This window comes from Mustela lutreola, chromosome 9 (genome assembly GCF_030435805.1).
Source record: "Mustela lutreola isolate mMusLut2 chromosome 9, mMusLut2.pri, whole genome shotgun sequence".
Lineage (NCBI taxonomy): Eukaryota > Metazoa > Chordata > Mammalia > Carnivora > Mustelidae > Mustela > Mustela lutreola.
In genome coordinates, this window is record NC_081298.1 from 79,582,140 (window position 1) to 79,600,097 (window position 17,958).

Genomic DNA, 17,958 nt, shown 5'->3' on the forward strand with positions numbered 1-17,958 from the left:
CACACTTCTAGCTTACTTCCTTATAGCTGTTGCTCTAATTTTTCTCCCCTTTTAAGTGTCAAACACTATTATTTTCTCCTTTAAATCTCAGGAGACAGAATTTTTCCTTTGAAAAAAGAGACCCCTGTTATTTAACGTACTCTAACACCCTTCTTCATCTCACAACTTATTTTCACTTTTTCTTAATTTCTTTCCAGAAAAATGCCCCTACCTTCCCATTTTCCGAGGTTAATGCTTCCATATGTACCTTTGACTTTATGCTTTCTAAGAGCTACATATACAGAAATTATCTTAGCTCTTTTTATAAGTTCTTCCACACATAAAAGAATCTGAGTAAAGCCAAAAAATTTATAGAGACCTAACAGAGATCCCACATTTTTGGGGCATTAAGCACTAATGAGGGCCAAGGTGGATACCAGCGACTTATACCCTGGTACTCTATGGTAGCAGCTCACAGAGACATAAGTAGAGTGACTGTTTGCATCTTTGTGTGGCCTTCTGAGGCTTTCCCACATGCCATGCTCAATCCTCTCCCTCCTTTTGTCACAGCTGCCCTTCACCCATTTGTGACACATAGGCACACAACTCCCTGTTCTAAATCTTACAGTGGTGCCTTGCCCCACCAAAGGGACAATTCAAAATATGGTATCAATGTTTAGAAAGTGAATGACTCTAATGACTAGTAACAAATCTTTATCTAAGACAAAAACAATTACTATTATTCACCACTCCCCTTAAGAAATTTATTGTCCTCTGAGCTATCATACTTTTCAGAGTTGTTTTACTTTCTCACTATAAGGAGTTAAGAAGTGACTGAGTAATATGATTTTTATTGAAATTAAAGTTGTTTTTTCAAAGGTCAGCAATGACGTCTCAGAAATGGAAAGTAAAACAGCATATGGTTCTGTGGAATACCAGGCAGTTGTGAGAAGCGATAAACTAAATGTATATTCAGCAACATGCATTTAAAACATACAGTACATGGGGCACCTGGGTGGCTCAGGTTAAGCATCTGCCTTCGGCTCAGGTCATGAACTCAGGGTCTTGGGATTGAGCCCTATGTCAGGCTCTCTGCTCAACAGGTCTGCTTCTCCCTTTCCCTCCAACCCACTCATGCTCTCTCGTTCTCAAATAAATTTAAAAATATCTTAAAAAAAAAAAAGGCACAGTACTCGGTAGTTTAGTACAAAATTAAGCTTCCTGGACCAGCAAAGTGGCCAAATCTAACACCCCTTCCAAAGATAGAAAAGTGTGAGTAAAAATCAGTGACATATAAGAAGAAATAGTAACCAAGGGCAAAGGAATGAACAAATGGGTAAAGCAATAAGAGAAATCCAATATTAACACTAGACCCTCAAGAAAGGATGGGAGCAAGAGATGATATTCTCTTAGCTCAACTGTATCAGATGCTTGAAGGGTAAAAGCCATGTTTGCTAAAATCACCTATTCCTGGGACTTAACAAGGTTGAATGGAGGCCTGTAAATAAACCTGATGAACTGAAACAATTGTTAATGACTGTTAACAATTCTAGTAATGTGCCAGACTCCTCCTTTTCAGGTTACATCTACTACCATACTGCAATATGGTATAATACTAGCACTGTTGCTCCCACTACCTTAGGCACATAAGCCTCATAATTTTACTCTAATATTAATACTGGGAAACTGAGTTAAAGCCTCCTCAACATCAATGCTGATAGAAAATGACTGGCACAAGGAAGAAATGGATTTTGTTAACTGTCAGTTGATTTCTATGCTAAATACTTCTGTACAAGTTTATCGTAAGGTACAAACTGCAATAAATCAAGGAGGAAAATGAGCAATCAGTATGAAATATAAAAAGTAAATCATGGCAGGGCACCTGGGTGGCTCAGTGGATTAAAGCCTCTGCCTTCTGCTCAGGTCATAGTCCCAGGGTCCTGGGATTGAGCCCCACGTTGGGCTCTCTGCTTAGCAGGGAGCCTGCTTCCCTTCCTCTCCCTCTGCCTGCCTCTCTGCCTACTTGTGAGCTCTGTCAAATAAATAAATAAAATCTTAAAAAAAAAAAAAAAAAAGTAAATCATGGCTTTATCAGACAGATAACCTGTTTCTTTAAATATATCCCTACCCTAAAATGGCTCCTCTAAATATTAAGCACATTCATACTGATATTTGCTCTGTCATATAAACGCTGTACTAAATATAGATGCTTAGACAAATATAATCATTTTGCTATGAGAGTCCTGGCAAGGGGTGGCCTTTGCAGTTAAGGATTAGTCTTGCCTAAAGAAAAGATCTGGCTCTTGCCTAACTCCTGAGAGGTAACCTCTATGCACTTTTAATATCCTGTCTGACATGAGTGTTTTCTGTTCACCTGGGAGCACTGGGCTATGCCAGACATTCTGTGTGTGGGTAACTAGGTGGTTTATAGTGGAGGTCTTGGACCACACAGTATCAGCTCAACCTGGGGAGGTGCTGGAAACTAAAGTCTATCACAGGGCAGTCAGCCTGCTTATAGGACTAACAGCCAGTGAAAAACTGGACACAAAGGTTGGGGTAAGCTTCTCTGGTCAGCAATACTATGTTCAGGTTGCCACACAACATTGTTGGAAGTAAGTGCTGTCTGCGTAAGTATCCTGAGAAAGAAAACTGGAAGCTCAAGCCTGGAACTGCCCCAGACTTTGCCCTATGTGCCTTCTCCCACTGGTAATTTTAATCTGTATCATTTGTATCATTTCACTGTAATAAACTGTAATGATAAATATAACAGCTTTGTGGAGTTTTGTGAGTCTTTCTCACCAAAAAAAAAAAAAAAAAAAAGCGAATCTGACAGTTGCTGTAGGAACTCTTAAAAAACACGAGTGAAAAACAGTAAACAAATTTCAGCAAAACTTTCTAGGACAAATGTACCAAGTCTTCAGAATATATATATAGATCCAGGAATTAATATTAAACAGTACATGCTGATATGTGGGAGGGGAGTAGGCATAATGTAATATGCTGAAATACCATCCACCATATAAATATATGTTTCAGGAGAAATGTAATCCAACAACCTACTTCTTTTTTTTTTAATTTTATTTTTTTCAAAGATTTTATTTATTTGACACAGAACAAGCGAGAGACAGAGAGCAAGCACAAGCAGGGAAAGGGGAAGAGGCAGAGGGAGAGAAGCAGACCCTCCGATGAGCAGGGATGCCGATGAGGGACGCGATCCCAAGATTATGGGATCATGACCTGAGCTGAAGGCAGCCGCGTAACTGACTGAGCTACCCAGGAGCCCTAACATCTTAGTTCTAAGTAAGATGTTTATCTTCTATCTTATTCATTCATTCTTTAAATATGTGCTGAGCACACACACAACATGTGCCAGTTGCCACACTACTGGAGGAGGGAGATTACAAAACAAAGTATCATTTTTCAGGAACTTATAATAAAAAGTTTAATCTTTATATATCTTTTTTTTAAAAAAAGATTTATTTTATTTATTTATTTGACAGACAGAGATCACAAGTAGGCAGAGAGGCAGGAAAAGAGAGAAGAGGAAGCAGGTTCCCTGGTGAGCAGAGAGCCTGATGTGGGGCTTGATCCCAGGACCCTGGGATCATGACCTGAGCTGAAGACAGAGGCTTTAACCCACTGAGCCACCCAGGCGCCCCTATACTATTAATACTCTGAACAGTAGTGTTTCCCTCTTTTCTTTTTGAAGTTTTGTATCCTTCAGCATGCTTTCACTTTTTCATGGACCAGTTTTTTCCCCTCATTTTATAGATGAATGCATGCATGATTAAGGTTTCCTGAATCCAGAACAGAGCAGCAAGTTTTGTGGACTGCATGTGTCTGAATCTGCAACCGAGATCATTTTTAAGTCTTACATCTCACTTTACAGAAAACTTGGCAAACATAAAATTCAATCTCAATCTTGTGGAGAGCACACAAGAATAAGTATGAGGACCTTCTCTTCATCACCGCCCATAAGTTTAAAGACAGGCAAAATACAAAGGCAAAGTAATAACGAAACAATCTGTGTTATATTCTTATGTATATTTTAAATTTACATATTTAGCAAAATCATATTTACCAGTGTTTTCACCTATTCATCAATGGAAATTCTTCTATTTAATAGTGCATACTAATAACGCTCCATTAATACCTGATACATACCTAGTAAGATATGAGGTGGAAAGAAACAAACCATCTACCTCCAGTTTAGATTTGTGACCTAGAGCCAGCCATTAAATAAGCTTTATATAGAATGAGAACGTTCATATTATACTTTCTTGCACTGTGTGGCAATGTTACTGAGAAGACTAAGGAAAAGAATTACTGTGGTCAGATGCATTAAAACTAACTCAAGAACCTTCAGTAATCAGAATCACTATAAAGAAAAGCTGATAGAAGTGAAAATGACAAGAGTCAAAAACACTAGAACAGAATATTACATTAGGCAACTGTTGAAAAAGTGATCCGATTTACAGAAAATAATAGTTAAAATGCTACGGTTAATTTAAAATTCCAGTTACCAGCTGTCACAGACTGTATCTGCCTAAGGAAACATACTTAAATGTAGTATGGTATACTGAATGGAATCCTGGAATAGAAAAAGGACACTACGTCTTAAACTGAGGAAAACTAGGATGACTGGGTGGCTCAATCAGTGGCTCAACTGGTTAAAGCAACTGGCTCTTGATTTCAGCTCAGATCATGATCTCAGGGTCATAAACTTGAGCCCCGAGTTGGGCTCTATGCTGGACATGGAGACTGCGTAAGATTCTCTCTCTCTCTCTCTGCCCCTACTATGCTCAACTGTACACACTCACTCTCTAAGAAAATAAATAAGTGAAATAAACTGGGGAAATCTGAATAAAAGATAGCCTTTAGCTAATAATAATGTATGAGGAATAATAATAACGAACAATAACACCGTATGAATATTAACTCATCAATTATGACCAGTGTATCCTACAAATATAAGAGACTATTAACAGGAAGAACTGGAGGAGAAGGTGTCAGGGAGAAAGTACACAAAAACTCTCTCTGTATTTTCTATAAATCTGAACTTCTAAAATTAAAACTTTCCTTTTTAAGATTTATTTATTTGAGAGAGAGAGAGCAGGCACAGAGTGTGTGAGGGTGCACTAGGGGCAGGGAGCAGAGGGAGATAGAGGAGCAGGCTCCTGGCTGAGCAGGGAGCATGAAGCAGGGCTTGATCCCAGGTCCCCGGGATCATAACCTGAGCTGAAAGCAGATGCTTAACTGAATGCATCACCCAGGTGCCCCTAAAATAAAAACCAATTAAAAAAAAAAAAAAAAGAGCTAGGGGTGCCTGGGTGGCACAGCGGGTTGAGCATCTGATTCTTGGTTTTAGCTCAGGTCATGATCTCAGGGTTATGGGATTGGGCCTTATGTTGGGATCTGTGTGGGGACTGCATGAGAGTTTCTCTCCTGCCGTTCCTTCCACCTGTGTGCTTCCTGTATCCCTCTCTAAAAATAAATCCTAAAAAAAAAAGTTCCAGGTACCTGAGAGTTACCACCTATCTTATATTCTGCCGTATTATAAATTCTTTTAGAACTGAAGTCATGAGCACTTTCAATCATTAGTGTCTGGCACACAGTATTCATAAACATGAGGTAAGCAGGTGACCAAATTTTAAAGAAAAACCTCAAAGACTTAGAACTTAATTATTTACTGATCTTTTATTAATTATGAATATATTCTATCGAACTTTAAAGTGATAAACACATGCTCTCTCCACATTCTAATATATTCTTTCAGGTAAAAATGAAAAAAAGTCAAGAATGCAAACTTAAACTAATATTATTTAAAGAACCTTACCTGACAAATTTTTTCCCAAATCTCATCGCAGCCAGCTTTTTCCTGAAAACTTAGAGCCAGATCATAGTTCTCAGCTTCCGACCAAACAATTAACGTATCCTGTTTAAAAATAAAGATTTTTACATCATCACACTAGAAGAGCTAAAAAAGAAATAACTACGAAGTAAAAATCAAGAGAACAGGAAAAAGCATAGTAATGACAAATGCCCTCTGATGAGTGTAATTAATGTACACTCAATCAATACAATATAACTATTTTGCTAGCCTTTGAAACTTAGTAATATACTGGCAATGGAACAGTTTGGGTATTAAAATGACATTGAGCTATTTTCTGAAACAAAAATTATTGTTATTTATTAAATATTAAAATATATACTTTTATTTATGTGTTTTTAATATAAATTTATTTAATATAAAATATTAAAACATAGAGCTTAGCAGGCTCTAGCTCAGGTTACCAAGATAATGTCGAGTGGAAAATTTAGCCACTCTTGGCCAAGCTGTAATGTAGACATTTGAATCCTCTACTGCCTTTCTCCTCTGAATCTGGAAAAGCCTTCAAGATATGAAAAAATTCAAAACAATGATGAAATGAATATACTCTAGCTCTAAGTATTACCAACACTTCAGCAGCTTAGTTTGTAAAGAAGTTAGGGGTTCAGGTGTTTTTCTACTAATGTCCCTAATTTTACCACTAACAAAAAGTCAGTTAAGCTTTTAGGAAAAAGTTGTCAACCCCTTTATTAAAAACCAAAGTTTGGGTTTAAAACACAGACACATCTAAACACAAAAAATCATTATGCAACACTCAATGAAATGGACAGTTTTTTAAGGATATGTAACAACGGAAGTTTAGTATGATTAAAACTTTGACTTTCAGAAAATACATGTTTAAAAAAAAAAGAAAATATACACGTTTACATCCTAATTACCAAGTATATAATCTATAAAAATACCTTATAACTAATGATTGTTCATCTAATCCTTCTAAATATTGTGGCCTGATATTAAAATATGTAATACTAAAAAGGGTCTCAGATAAAGTCTTCAAAATCAAAACACTTTAAAACTTTGATAGCTTTAATCTTTAAAGGAAAAATATCCTTCAGTTAATCCAGGTCTCAGATTAATACTTATCTGCTGTTTAATCAGGTAAGAAAAACAACTGGAAAACTGTGTTCTCTCTTCTGCCTGGCTGTGCTCCTTGGAAGGAAAATTTGCTAATCATATATTCTAAAATTTTATCAGGTAACTCCTTTCATTTAAAAACTTTCCATGGGGCACCTGGGGGGCTCAGTTGGTTGGGCATCTGCCTTTGGCTTGTGTTGTCATCTTGGGGTCCTGGGATCAAGCCCCACATCAGGCGTCCAAGTCAGCAGGGAGCCTGCTTCTCCCTCTACATCTCCCCTCTGTTTGCACTCTCTTTCTCAAATGAATAAATAAAAATATTTTTTAAAAATTCTACATTTTCTAGCTGTGTAACAAAGAAAAATGTATTTCACATTCAAAAATAAATAAAAAATAAGATAAAACAAAAACTTTCTGTGGCTCCTGCCATATACAGAAGAGGTTTTGAAACCTTTAAAAACAAAAACAAAAAAACCCAGCAGAACTCTTTTTACAAGCAAAATTTTACTAAGAATCTTCAAATAACAAGGGGTGCCTGGGTGGCTCAGTGGGTTAAAACCTCTGCCTTCAGTTCAGGTCATGATCCCAGGGTCCAGGGATGGAGCCTGCTTCCTCCTCTCTCTCTGCCTACTTGTGAACCCTGTCTGTCAAATAAATAAAAAAAATCTTAAAAAAGAAAGAAAGAAAGAAAGAAAGAAAAGAATCTTCAAGTAATAAAGAAGATATAAAGACAAAGCTCCTCTGGTTAAAGGTCTAGGAAACACACTCAGGCTCATGTACTTTACTCAACCAGAGTCAACTTCTTAGAGCTCTGCTTCAAACAGCAATCTCCAGTACTCTATTTGTATGTCTTGAATTATTTATACATTACACTCAGGAATATTAGTACAGCAATGCTCTATAAAACACACACTAAAATAGAAATAAAAACCTTTATATAAAGATAAAATAAGCAACATTTAAAAACGTTTGAACTGTTTGGGCTCCATATCATTATTAGCATTTTAATACCCAATATACACTTAGGGCACAGTATATACACACAAATGACAGTAGATACAAATCTGTAGATACAAATCCAGTAGATACAAATCTTTAATACCATCCTTCTAATAATTCTGAATTTGGGGGGGAAGAGCAACTTCTTGTGAGATCTATTTTTTTTTTTTTTTAAAGATTTTCTTTATTTGAGAGAGAGCACACAATCAGGGAAGAGAGGCAGAGGAAACCCAACATGGGGCTCCATCCCAGGACCCTGAAATCATGACTCAAGCTGAAGGCATCTACACCCAACTGAGCCACACAGGCACCTACGTGAGATTTTACCATTGTTTCTGCATTATTACTTGCTGACAGATTAACAAGGAGTATAGATGTCAGTTTTACCATTATCATGTTCATTTCTACTTACATTATTGCTTTCAGGCCTTTTTAAGGCGTATGTTCATTTTATTAGGGTTACAGGTCAGCTTAAATTGGAAAATATCTATAAATAGTTATCTACACGTGCAGGCTACCATAATTCACAGTAGTTAGGGAACCTTTTTATGGAAGTGTTACTTTTAGAATACCATGTCTTTTTTTTTTTTTTTTTTAAACTTCTGACCACTTGCTTATTAAGTATTAGCAGAAGTCAATTTCTTCTTTTGATTAAAATATCTAAGCAGGCTTCTTCTCAAATCTCAAAGCTTTATATATAATGTGCATTCCATCTTGGAGATCACTAGTACAACAGGATGAAATCCAGAGTACTTTATCCAGGCACCCAGGGCCCTTTCCAATTTGGTTCCCATCTATCTTCTGAGCAGAAGTCCCAGTAAGCTATCAAGTCTGACTTAAAAGTAATTAAGTCCCCTTCTTCAAAATTTTCTTGTTTGTTTCTTCTTAATGTTAAGTCTTCTCCCTATGCCAGTCAAAACCCCAGAAACTAAATGGGATTTATATTCAGAATCCTTTTTCAATATAAAGAGGACTGACCTTGGGTGATGGTTACATATACAAATTCCCATGCTTCCTTGGAGTGAAGCCCCAAATTCTTATTTTTAACAAGGGTCTCCGATAATTCTTTTGTTAAGTCAAATTTGAAAACATCACCTAAGTGTATCTCTGGCTGGTTACAGAGGATAGGGAACTGCCATCAGAGCAAGCACTTTCCAGCTCTATAAAATCTACTCAAAATGGGTTACAAATCCCATCCTTTCTTCTTCCCCTCCCTGGAAACCTACTATTTCAATTAAAAAAAAAAAAAAATACAACCCTAAGAAGTACTTCTAATAACTGCTTATCACAAAGGTCACAGTAAAAGCTCCTAGGTAAGAGAGCACAAAGGTGGCATAAGAACATTTTAAACAAAACAAAAAGTGTCAAAAGGCAGGGTTTCTTACATATCCCAAAGTCAAACTCAGTTTTAGATGTAATGTCTGTTTCAAAATGCTGTGCCCTTTGTATTATATTTTTTGCTCATTTGTGTGTGACACACAAATCTTTGGGACATTATTAATGCCTGTTTAAACTAAGAGAAGCTTATGAGTTTTTCTCTACCAACTGAACATTTAACCACCACTATATCCCCATGGAAATCAGATTTAAAATGAGCCTGCAGGGAGAATAGAAAAAGTCAATTTTATTTGGTTCGGTCCTTTAAAAAAATAAGAAAGGTGATTAAGTCTAACACTAGGATGGAAGTTAAGACATGAGCTGGAGAGGCTTGATAATTTAGCTTTTACTGAATCAGATTCTCACAACGTAGTTTTATTATAAGAAATGGTCACTTCTGATCTTAAATATTAAAAATACATTCTTGAGGTGAATACTGTTTAAATCAAAGGTTCTTAATTCAAGGTGTAAATCATACCTTAGAACTGTATTTAAAACTGGGTGCTTTTAACATCTTTTCTATGGAAAGGGTCTCTAGGTTTTACATTATACTCACAAAGCCACCTGTGACACATTTACAATAGTGTAACAGACCAATGGATTATCATTGTCAGTCTACCTCTCTAGTGCATTAACATGAATGAACTCTACTCGTGAAATATTTGAGATCCTACTGCTGTCAAGATCCTATCTTTGCCCCAACACTGATAAAATTCAATACAGACAGAGCTGAAGTTTTTCAAAAGGATCGCTTATTTTTTTTTAAAAGGGAGAAGAGAAATAATCAGATTTGTAGATTTTGATTTGCAGATTCAAAATCAATTTAGAAGTCTGAAAATTAGTGTGATTAACCAGAAATATGATGCAACATCTAGTTCTCTACTTTAATGGGTATTTGACCTCAACTTATTCTGAGGTGGATTTTTAAAATATAGTATGGCATAACATACAGTCTAAAACAGACATGATGCTATTGCTAAAAACAATACTAGTATCTTCCTAAAATCCAAATATATTTGGGTATAATGGGAATAACCCCAGACTAGCATTAGGACCTGAGCACCACTCAGTTTCACTGTCCACTATTTCCGTGACTCAACACAGTATTTAACCTCTTTGATTTTTCTTTCCTCACTGGAAAAGAGGAGTAGGACTGATGAGATTATTATGACTACAGTTATCTTATTGAGCTTATTTGTCACATACCATGCTGAAGCATTTTCATACATTAATTCACAACTATTACATGACATAGGTAGTATCTTCATTTAAAAGGTAAGATCCAAAGAAAATTTGCTCAGGAGATTTGAAATAATGAAATAAAAAACTTAATTAACAGTATTAGCTCTAAACCCATGTCCCTCCTACTATGCCCCATAAAAAAATGTAAACAATTCTAAAAGAACACAAAGTTCTCAACAATTTGCTTCCTAACCTCCCGCCCAGAGGAACTGTATTTATCTAGGCATCTATCTGGACTACTATGTAAGAACCCTCTTCATCTGATATCCAAGGATTTCTCCTTAGTCCCATTCCAAAACACCACCCAGAACATCCATTACTGCCTAGATTACTGCCCAACCTTTCCAATCTATTAATTCACGTCCTCCACTCATCCATTACTGCCCAACCTTTCCAATCTATTAATTCACGTCCTCCACTCATGCTTGTGATCTATAGCTAGAGTAGACTCTACTCATTATAAATCCATGCTGTTATTTCAACTCAGCATTCAAAACTTTCAACTCCACCTTTATCTTGGCAAATGTTCTTCTAGCTAAAACCTAGAATAGTCTCAATCTTACCTTTGAAGGATAAGAACAGCCATTCATGGACTGCCTCTCTCCTTAACAAAATCCTGTTCTCCCTTTGTTTCAAGACAACACACTTTCCTGATTCTCTACTCTTTCCAATTGCTTATTCTTCCTCTTGACTAGATCTTCTTCCTGTAAACCAAATACCTAACCCAGCAGCATGTCCTGTCAATTCTATCTTCTATATATACACGTATCTCAAATCCATCCGCCTCTTTCCATCTTTACTGACCTCACCCTAACCCAGTTCAACATTGTATCTTGCTTCGATTATGCTGTGATCTCTCAACTACTCTCCCAGTAATTGCCTCTCTTCAATTCCACACACTGATGTTACTATTTTGGATCATGTCATTCTTCTGCTGAAAATATTCAAAAGATTTTCAACTTTAAAAATCTAAACCACAGGTGGAGAAGGGGTGGAAAAAAAAAATCCAAACCAAAGATAACAGAACAGTATATAGTATGCTACCATTTATGCCAACAAAAGGGAAAATGTGTATGTGACTATATACCTAGTTGTTTACACATGCATAAAACCTCTAGGAGATACGCAAGAAACTGGCAATACTGGTGGCCTCTAGCAAGGGAAACTATGGATGGAGTTCAGAGTGGAAGAGACTTCACCAAATACTTTCTAAATTTTTAAAGATGTGAATGTATTATCTATCCAAAATAAATAAAAAGGGATTTTTGCTTTTTTGAAATATACAAGTCACTAGCCAAATGACCTGCTTTCTTGTCACCTTCTCAGTTTCTGGATAGAACCATCATTTCCCTGGCCCCAAGACTGAAAACACTACTAGTGATCCTTGATTCCTTCTCTGTCATATTTAATCATTCTCCAAATCTTCCAGCACTTTCTTGTTAATATACTGGAGCTCTACTTCTTCTTTACAATTCCATTTACTACACTGAACGGATTTTCATTTTCCTGCATCTGAATTATAACAAAAAGTCTTGCTTCCTAAAGCTCTTATTCCCTCTCTACCCCCAATTCATTATTCATAACATTGCCACACTTGCTTCCTAAACGCAGTATCATTTTCATCATGTTAAGCCCCTACTCAAGAATCTAGAATATGGGGTGCCTGGGTGGCTCAGTGGGTTAGGCCACTGCCTTCGGCTCGGGTCATGATCCCAGGGTCCTGGGATCGAGTCCCGCGTTGGGCTCTCTGCTCAGCAAGGAGCCTGCTTCCTCCTCTCTCTCTCTGCCTGCTTGTGATCTCTGTCAAATAAATAAATAAATTCTTAAAAAAAAAAAAAAAAAAAAAAGAATCTAGAATAGCTCCCTTTTGTGTAGTAAACCAAGCTCACAAATAAGAAACCTCTGCTGCCAAGAGCCTTAATAACTTTTGTGTCAGGTGTACTATTTCCTTACCTATCACAATTCCTTCAACAGACACCATCAGGGAGAGTGAAATTTTTCTTTAAAATTCTAGTTCAAATTAATCTTTCCTTTTTAAAATTTTCTACTGTCCAAGTCTGTGGAATAAAACTGCTTTATATAAATTCTGTGTTGGTTCATACCTGCTGTAAAATCTCAGTCAAGAAACTTGAACTTTCTGTGCCCTAACTGCCTCGTCTGTTAAATGCTTTCATGAGCTTTCAATAAGGACTGGGTTAAAACCCTTTATCAGATAGTTTATTATCGATACATAATTGTTTCACCTGTTACATCTTGTCTACCAATAAAACCAAGGATTGGGACTTTCCTGTACTTCTTTCCTAAACCCAATTAACCCAAATTGTATTAAAACTGTATTAAATATGAAAGGTATACAACTCTATGACTCTGTTTTTGATTTAGTCAAGATCCGTAGGATGGATTCTAAATAACTTAAAATTTTGGCATGTATTAGACACTATTTCATGTTCTACTGTATCATCATTCTCTTCTGTTTCCAATGTATTTAAACACTTAACAAGTTTATCAGCTCCTTTAAGTTTATCTTCTTCCCATTAACAACTTCACTATAGTCCACAGTACTGAAGCAAGAAAGTGTTGTGAATCAATGATGACCTATTGATATGGGGTCCTTTGACATTCAAATTCAACTCATTCTTTAACTTATTTTGAGCCCATCATTCAGAATTTGGCTCATTTTAGAACTGCAATGTTAAAAAAGAATCTTAAATAGTGCTCTTTGAATTTATTCATTGTATTTTGTAACAAAATTTCCTATAAACTATGAACATTCTCATTCCCTTAAATCTTTTTAAAATTAAAAATCAGAATGATTCATATATTTCATATAAACTTTGGAAATGGTTATTTTCTGGATTAATACACTGCATAACTTAAACAATGACATTTAAAAAGTAATTCTAATGGACACAGAAAAACATCATTGTGCTTGGAAATCCCAATTTGTATAATCTGGTAAAAAGTGCAAACTGAACAAGATTTTGGTGAAAAAACTGTATCCATAACAAAGAAACTAAGTTTAAGAGAATTCCTAAATTGCTCTTTGATTCTATTAGAAAAGTGCACTCAATTTAAATAAAAATAAAGAAAACAAAACAAGTGACCTCAATTATACATTTTTCAATCTTAGGTACAAAGCTTTTCCATATTATTTTCAGTGCTACAGAGTTCTCTTATAGTTTAATGTTATTTGGTAAAGGTAATTCAGTTAGGAAAAAAATACTTAAAAATCCCAATAGTATATTATTGAAATATGATTAATTACAGAAAACATTTTCCCCAATAGGATAAAGTTTTAAAAATAAGTACTTTTTTCTCCAATACTTAAGTTTTCGAGCAGAGTAATATTACACAGAAAATCATGTTCCAAAGTTCCTAGTGAAATATCATGTACTTTTGGACAAATGTCGGAGGGCTATTTTATACACAAACCTCCACCATATGTGATCTGATAGTTACAACAATTAAAGAATTTTATATACAATCTGAGAAGAACCCATATTATAATTAATTTGTAGGAAGTCACATTTAAGAAGACAGTTTCTGAGAATTTTATATTTGTGCAGATAGGGGGAAAAAAGATAACAAAACAGTATTTCTTTCCCCACAAAAAAGAAGGCCAACAAAAAATAAAACAGAAGTAGCTACCTGGTAAAATTCCATGCAGAGAATAACCATCTGCTTGGCTGACTTAGAAATTAAATTTACTTAAATGTCTAAGGTATAGGAAACATTTTTCAGGTGTTTAATACAGGACAAATGTTTAATTTGATTCCCCATCAAAGACATGCAGTACTTCCTAAGCAGAAGGAAAAAAATTAATTGAAAATTGAAATATTTCAAAGACATGATTAAGAATGTATTGCATACACAAAAAAATTGTTTAACAGTTAGACCTTTACTAATAACGAGATGTGCAACAGACATAATTTCATTCTTCCAACTGTGAAGTATTTCTGGGTATCCAAATTTTCATTGACCTTGAAGTACGTATTGATGATATAAATATAATCCTAAAATAACTTATCTTTTCCTTCAAAAATCTGTCATACTCACTTTACATACCACACACACACACACAGGAAATAATCCTAATGTCTAACAATAGGTGTATATCATAAAAGAAGAATGCTATACAGTTTTAAAAAAAACCTAAATCTACATTGTTAACATCAACAAATCTTCCAATGAATTGCTGAGTGTAAAATCAGAGTACATGTAAGAGCATGAGATCAACCGTGTAAAGTTTAAAAACACACAAAACACTACATATTATTTATGGATACATACATATGCAGATAAAGTATATAAGCATATACAGAAATAATACATCAACTTCAGAATAGTGGTTACCTATAAAGGATGGAGAATGGATAGAATGAGATGGGCACAAAGGGGGCTTTAACTCTATCCACAGTGTTCTACATTACAAAAATTAGAAACAAACATGGTATAATGTTAACATTGTTAAATTTGGTAGTGTTACACAGACACACATTTTCTATATTTATAAATTTTGAAATCTTCCATGATAAAAATGAAAACATTCACAGAAGAAAAGGTCGAATCACCACTACCATTTCCAGATTAAGTAACTGGGCATACTAAAATACAACACAGGTTTTCTTCTCCTAAATAAGACAATAAATATTAACAGAAAATATTACATGATTGACAATGTACACTTTTTATAAAGTATCCACTGATTATATTAAAAATACACAATTAAAGAACAGGATTTAAGTGCTTCTATTTCAAAAACTCTACCTTTGCTTGAGTCAAAGGATTGAATTTCACACCACAAATAGGCTTTCCTTGCTTTAAAAAGAGTACCCCTTTAATTTTCTTTTATGTCATTTCCTTCAATGTGATTGAGAATAAAAGGCTTAGTATACAGGGTAAAAAAGATACCTGACTCTCTGTAAATAAGACCAATGAATACACTGTATTCTAACATAAACCAACAGTGGCTCAATTCAAAGACAATAAATTACTGCCAGTACAAAAACTTTGACTTTCTCAGTTTGAAACTTTTGACCTATAGGGAAATACATAGAATGTTTAACTCTGTTTACCAAACATGTTTTTCTTGTCAGGAAAGCTTTCCCATCTTTGTCAGATTAATACTTCCTTGATCACAGATGAAGTCTTTCAAATTAAAGATAAACAACTACTTGCCTGTTGTTTCTGATATGCAGTGTTTGGATTTATCTTTGATTCCAAGAGTAGTGATCCTGAAAGATAAAAAATAGTATTTGTTAAGTTTCAATTTGTAAAATTCTGAATAAAATATCTGAATATGAATTTAAAGAAAAGAACTTGTTCTCTTCCCCTAGCTAGGCATGAGAAGTAATCAAATATATTCTGATTCATGTTCTTCTCTTCAGATCTCTGCTTTATATAGAACACACCATCTTATCCCCCATATATAACCCTTAAAGGAAAAAAAATCCACCTAAGATCAACATTCAGACCCAAAATATAAGGAGACTAGATGTCCATTAAAGTTTTATTGAAATGAAAACTTTGAGGTCTAAATGACTACTTGAAGCCAAGCTCTTTTTAACAAAGTCATTTTATTGCATTTTCAGTTTAACAAAACAAATTACAAAGGACCACAACAGGAATCTAAGTACTTAGTACACAAATAACAGAAGGGCATTTTTGCTTTACTCCTTAACAAAATGAAGGATACTTCATATAGAAATAAATGTCCATACCTATTCAAAACAAAAGGTAAAGAGTACAAAGTACAAGAATAAATCTAAGATTGTTATTTTTCTATTATCTGCACATAACTGCTCAAATCGAGGCGTTCAGATTACAGTGAGAAAGGTTTTCATTACGCTCTACATTTTATAATTAAAATACTTCACATATGACTCGTACAATAAACCAACGGATTTAAGTTTACAATCTGTACTGGTGTCCTAACTTGTTTCGGTTGTAAAGCACCCACTTTTTCATGGCAACCTCTACAAAGGCAGCCTGGGGGGGGGGGGATCCTAGACTACAGATATGCTTGTGCGTGCATGTATCGTGGCAACAGTCTGCAATAACTGCAGGAAAAGGTGCTTTTTGGTTTTCCCCAGCACCTGTCGACTGAGGCAAGCGGGTTTTTAAAAAATGGGCTTAAAAAAAAAAAGTCCAGGGGCGCCTGGGTGGCTCAGTGGGTTAAATGAAGCCTCTGCCTTCAGCTCAGGTCATGATCCCGGGGTCCTGGGATGGAGCCCCACATCGGGGTGCTCTGCTCAGCAGGGAGCCTGCTTCCCCCTCCCTCCCTCTCTCTGCCTGCCTCTCTGCCTACTTGTGATCTCTACCTGTCAAATAAATAAAACCTTAAAAAAAAAAGTCCACTCAGAAAGTAAAGTTTCACTAAGCTTTTTGAAATAGACATATAATGGATAAGAAAACAAAAAAATAAAGGGAGGGGGAGGGTCAGCTCCCTAGGACGAGAAAAAAACTATTCTGTCTCTCGTTGCTTCCTCCGTTCTCACTCAAAGGCGAAGACTGGAGAGGAAGGGGTCAAACCCTTCATAGGGACAGGAGGCGGGGGAACAGAATCAACGTTTGACTGAGGGTATATCCGGACAAAGTAGTTTGTTTTTACCGTACAGAAGTGCAGGCACAAAACCAATGCGCCGTCCCAAGATGTGGTAGTAACCGTACCCGGCCCAGGGCCTAAACGCCAGGGCTGTGCCCAAACCGGAGGCACTGATTGCCCCTTATCTTATGTTCCAATAACCTTACCGTCGGATTCAGCCCGAACCAGCAGCGACATCCCCTTGAGTTCCTCCACATAAGTGGAGGAGACATGCCCGGTGCCTCGGTCGTCCCACTGACGGTCTTCGTTGAGGGTGTAGACCTTCACTCGCCGCCGCGTATCCGACATGGTGGCTGCTGTCCCCACCGCCCCGGCCACCGCCTCCTCGCTCACCTCGTCCGCGCCCCTCACTCTTGAGAGACCGTTGCGGCGGTGGCGGCAGCGGCGGCGGCGGCTCCGGAAAGGCCCGAGTTCACCATGGCTCCCAAGGTTCAGTCGCGGGAAGGGGCAACAAGAGTCACCAAGACCTCTCTGTCCGGAGGCCCGGTAACCTTTCACTTCACCTCCGCACACACCCACCCTCCACTCCCTTTGCCCCCCCCAGAGCTCGCTCTCCCGCCGCCGCCGCCGCCGCCGCGGTAACTACTACAGATCCGCCATCTTGTAACCCGATTCTCTCTGCCTTTCTCTTCCTCCTCCAGCAGGCTCGCACGGGCTGTACTAGCAGGGGCTACGGCGGCCGACGAGCCCAATGCGCGGTGCCTCGGCTTTCCGCACGCGCTTCCCGAGCTTGCGGTGCTCGGTGTTCTCGCGAGGCGGACGGAGTACAAGCTCTAAGTGGGAGGGTCTAAGT

At 36.8% G+C, this 17,958-nt stretch overlaps 1 protein-coding gene across 3 annotated transcripts in view; it reads right to left on the reverse strand.

Moving 5' to 3' along the window:
• PPP4R3B (protein phosphatase 4 regulatory subunit 3B) overlaps window positions 1-17,873 on the reverse strand; it is a 67,441-nt gene extending 49,568 nt beyond the window's left edge. For 2 of the 3 annotated variants that reach the window (XM_059187706.1, XM_059187705.1), the window contains exons 1-3: window positions 17,312-17,873; window positions 15,740-15,795; window positions 5,816-5,914 (exon numbers count right to left, since the gene is read on the reverse strand). In XM_059187706.1, the coding sequence (XP_059043689.1) occupies window positions 5,816-5,914; window positions 15,740-15,795; window positions 17,312-17,453 (297 nt within the window). In that variant the 5' untranslated portion in view covers window positions 17,454-17,873. Of the gene's footprint in view, window positions 1-5,815; window positions 5,915-15,739; window positions 15,796-17,311 lie in introns of those variants that run through there. The other variant, XM_059187707.1, reaches the window with a different exon arrangement.
• Between the last annotated feature and the right edge of the window lie 85 nt (window positions 17,874-17,958).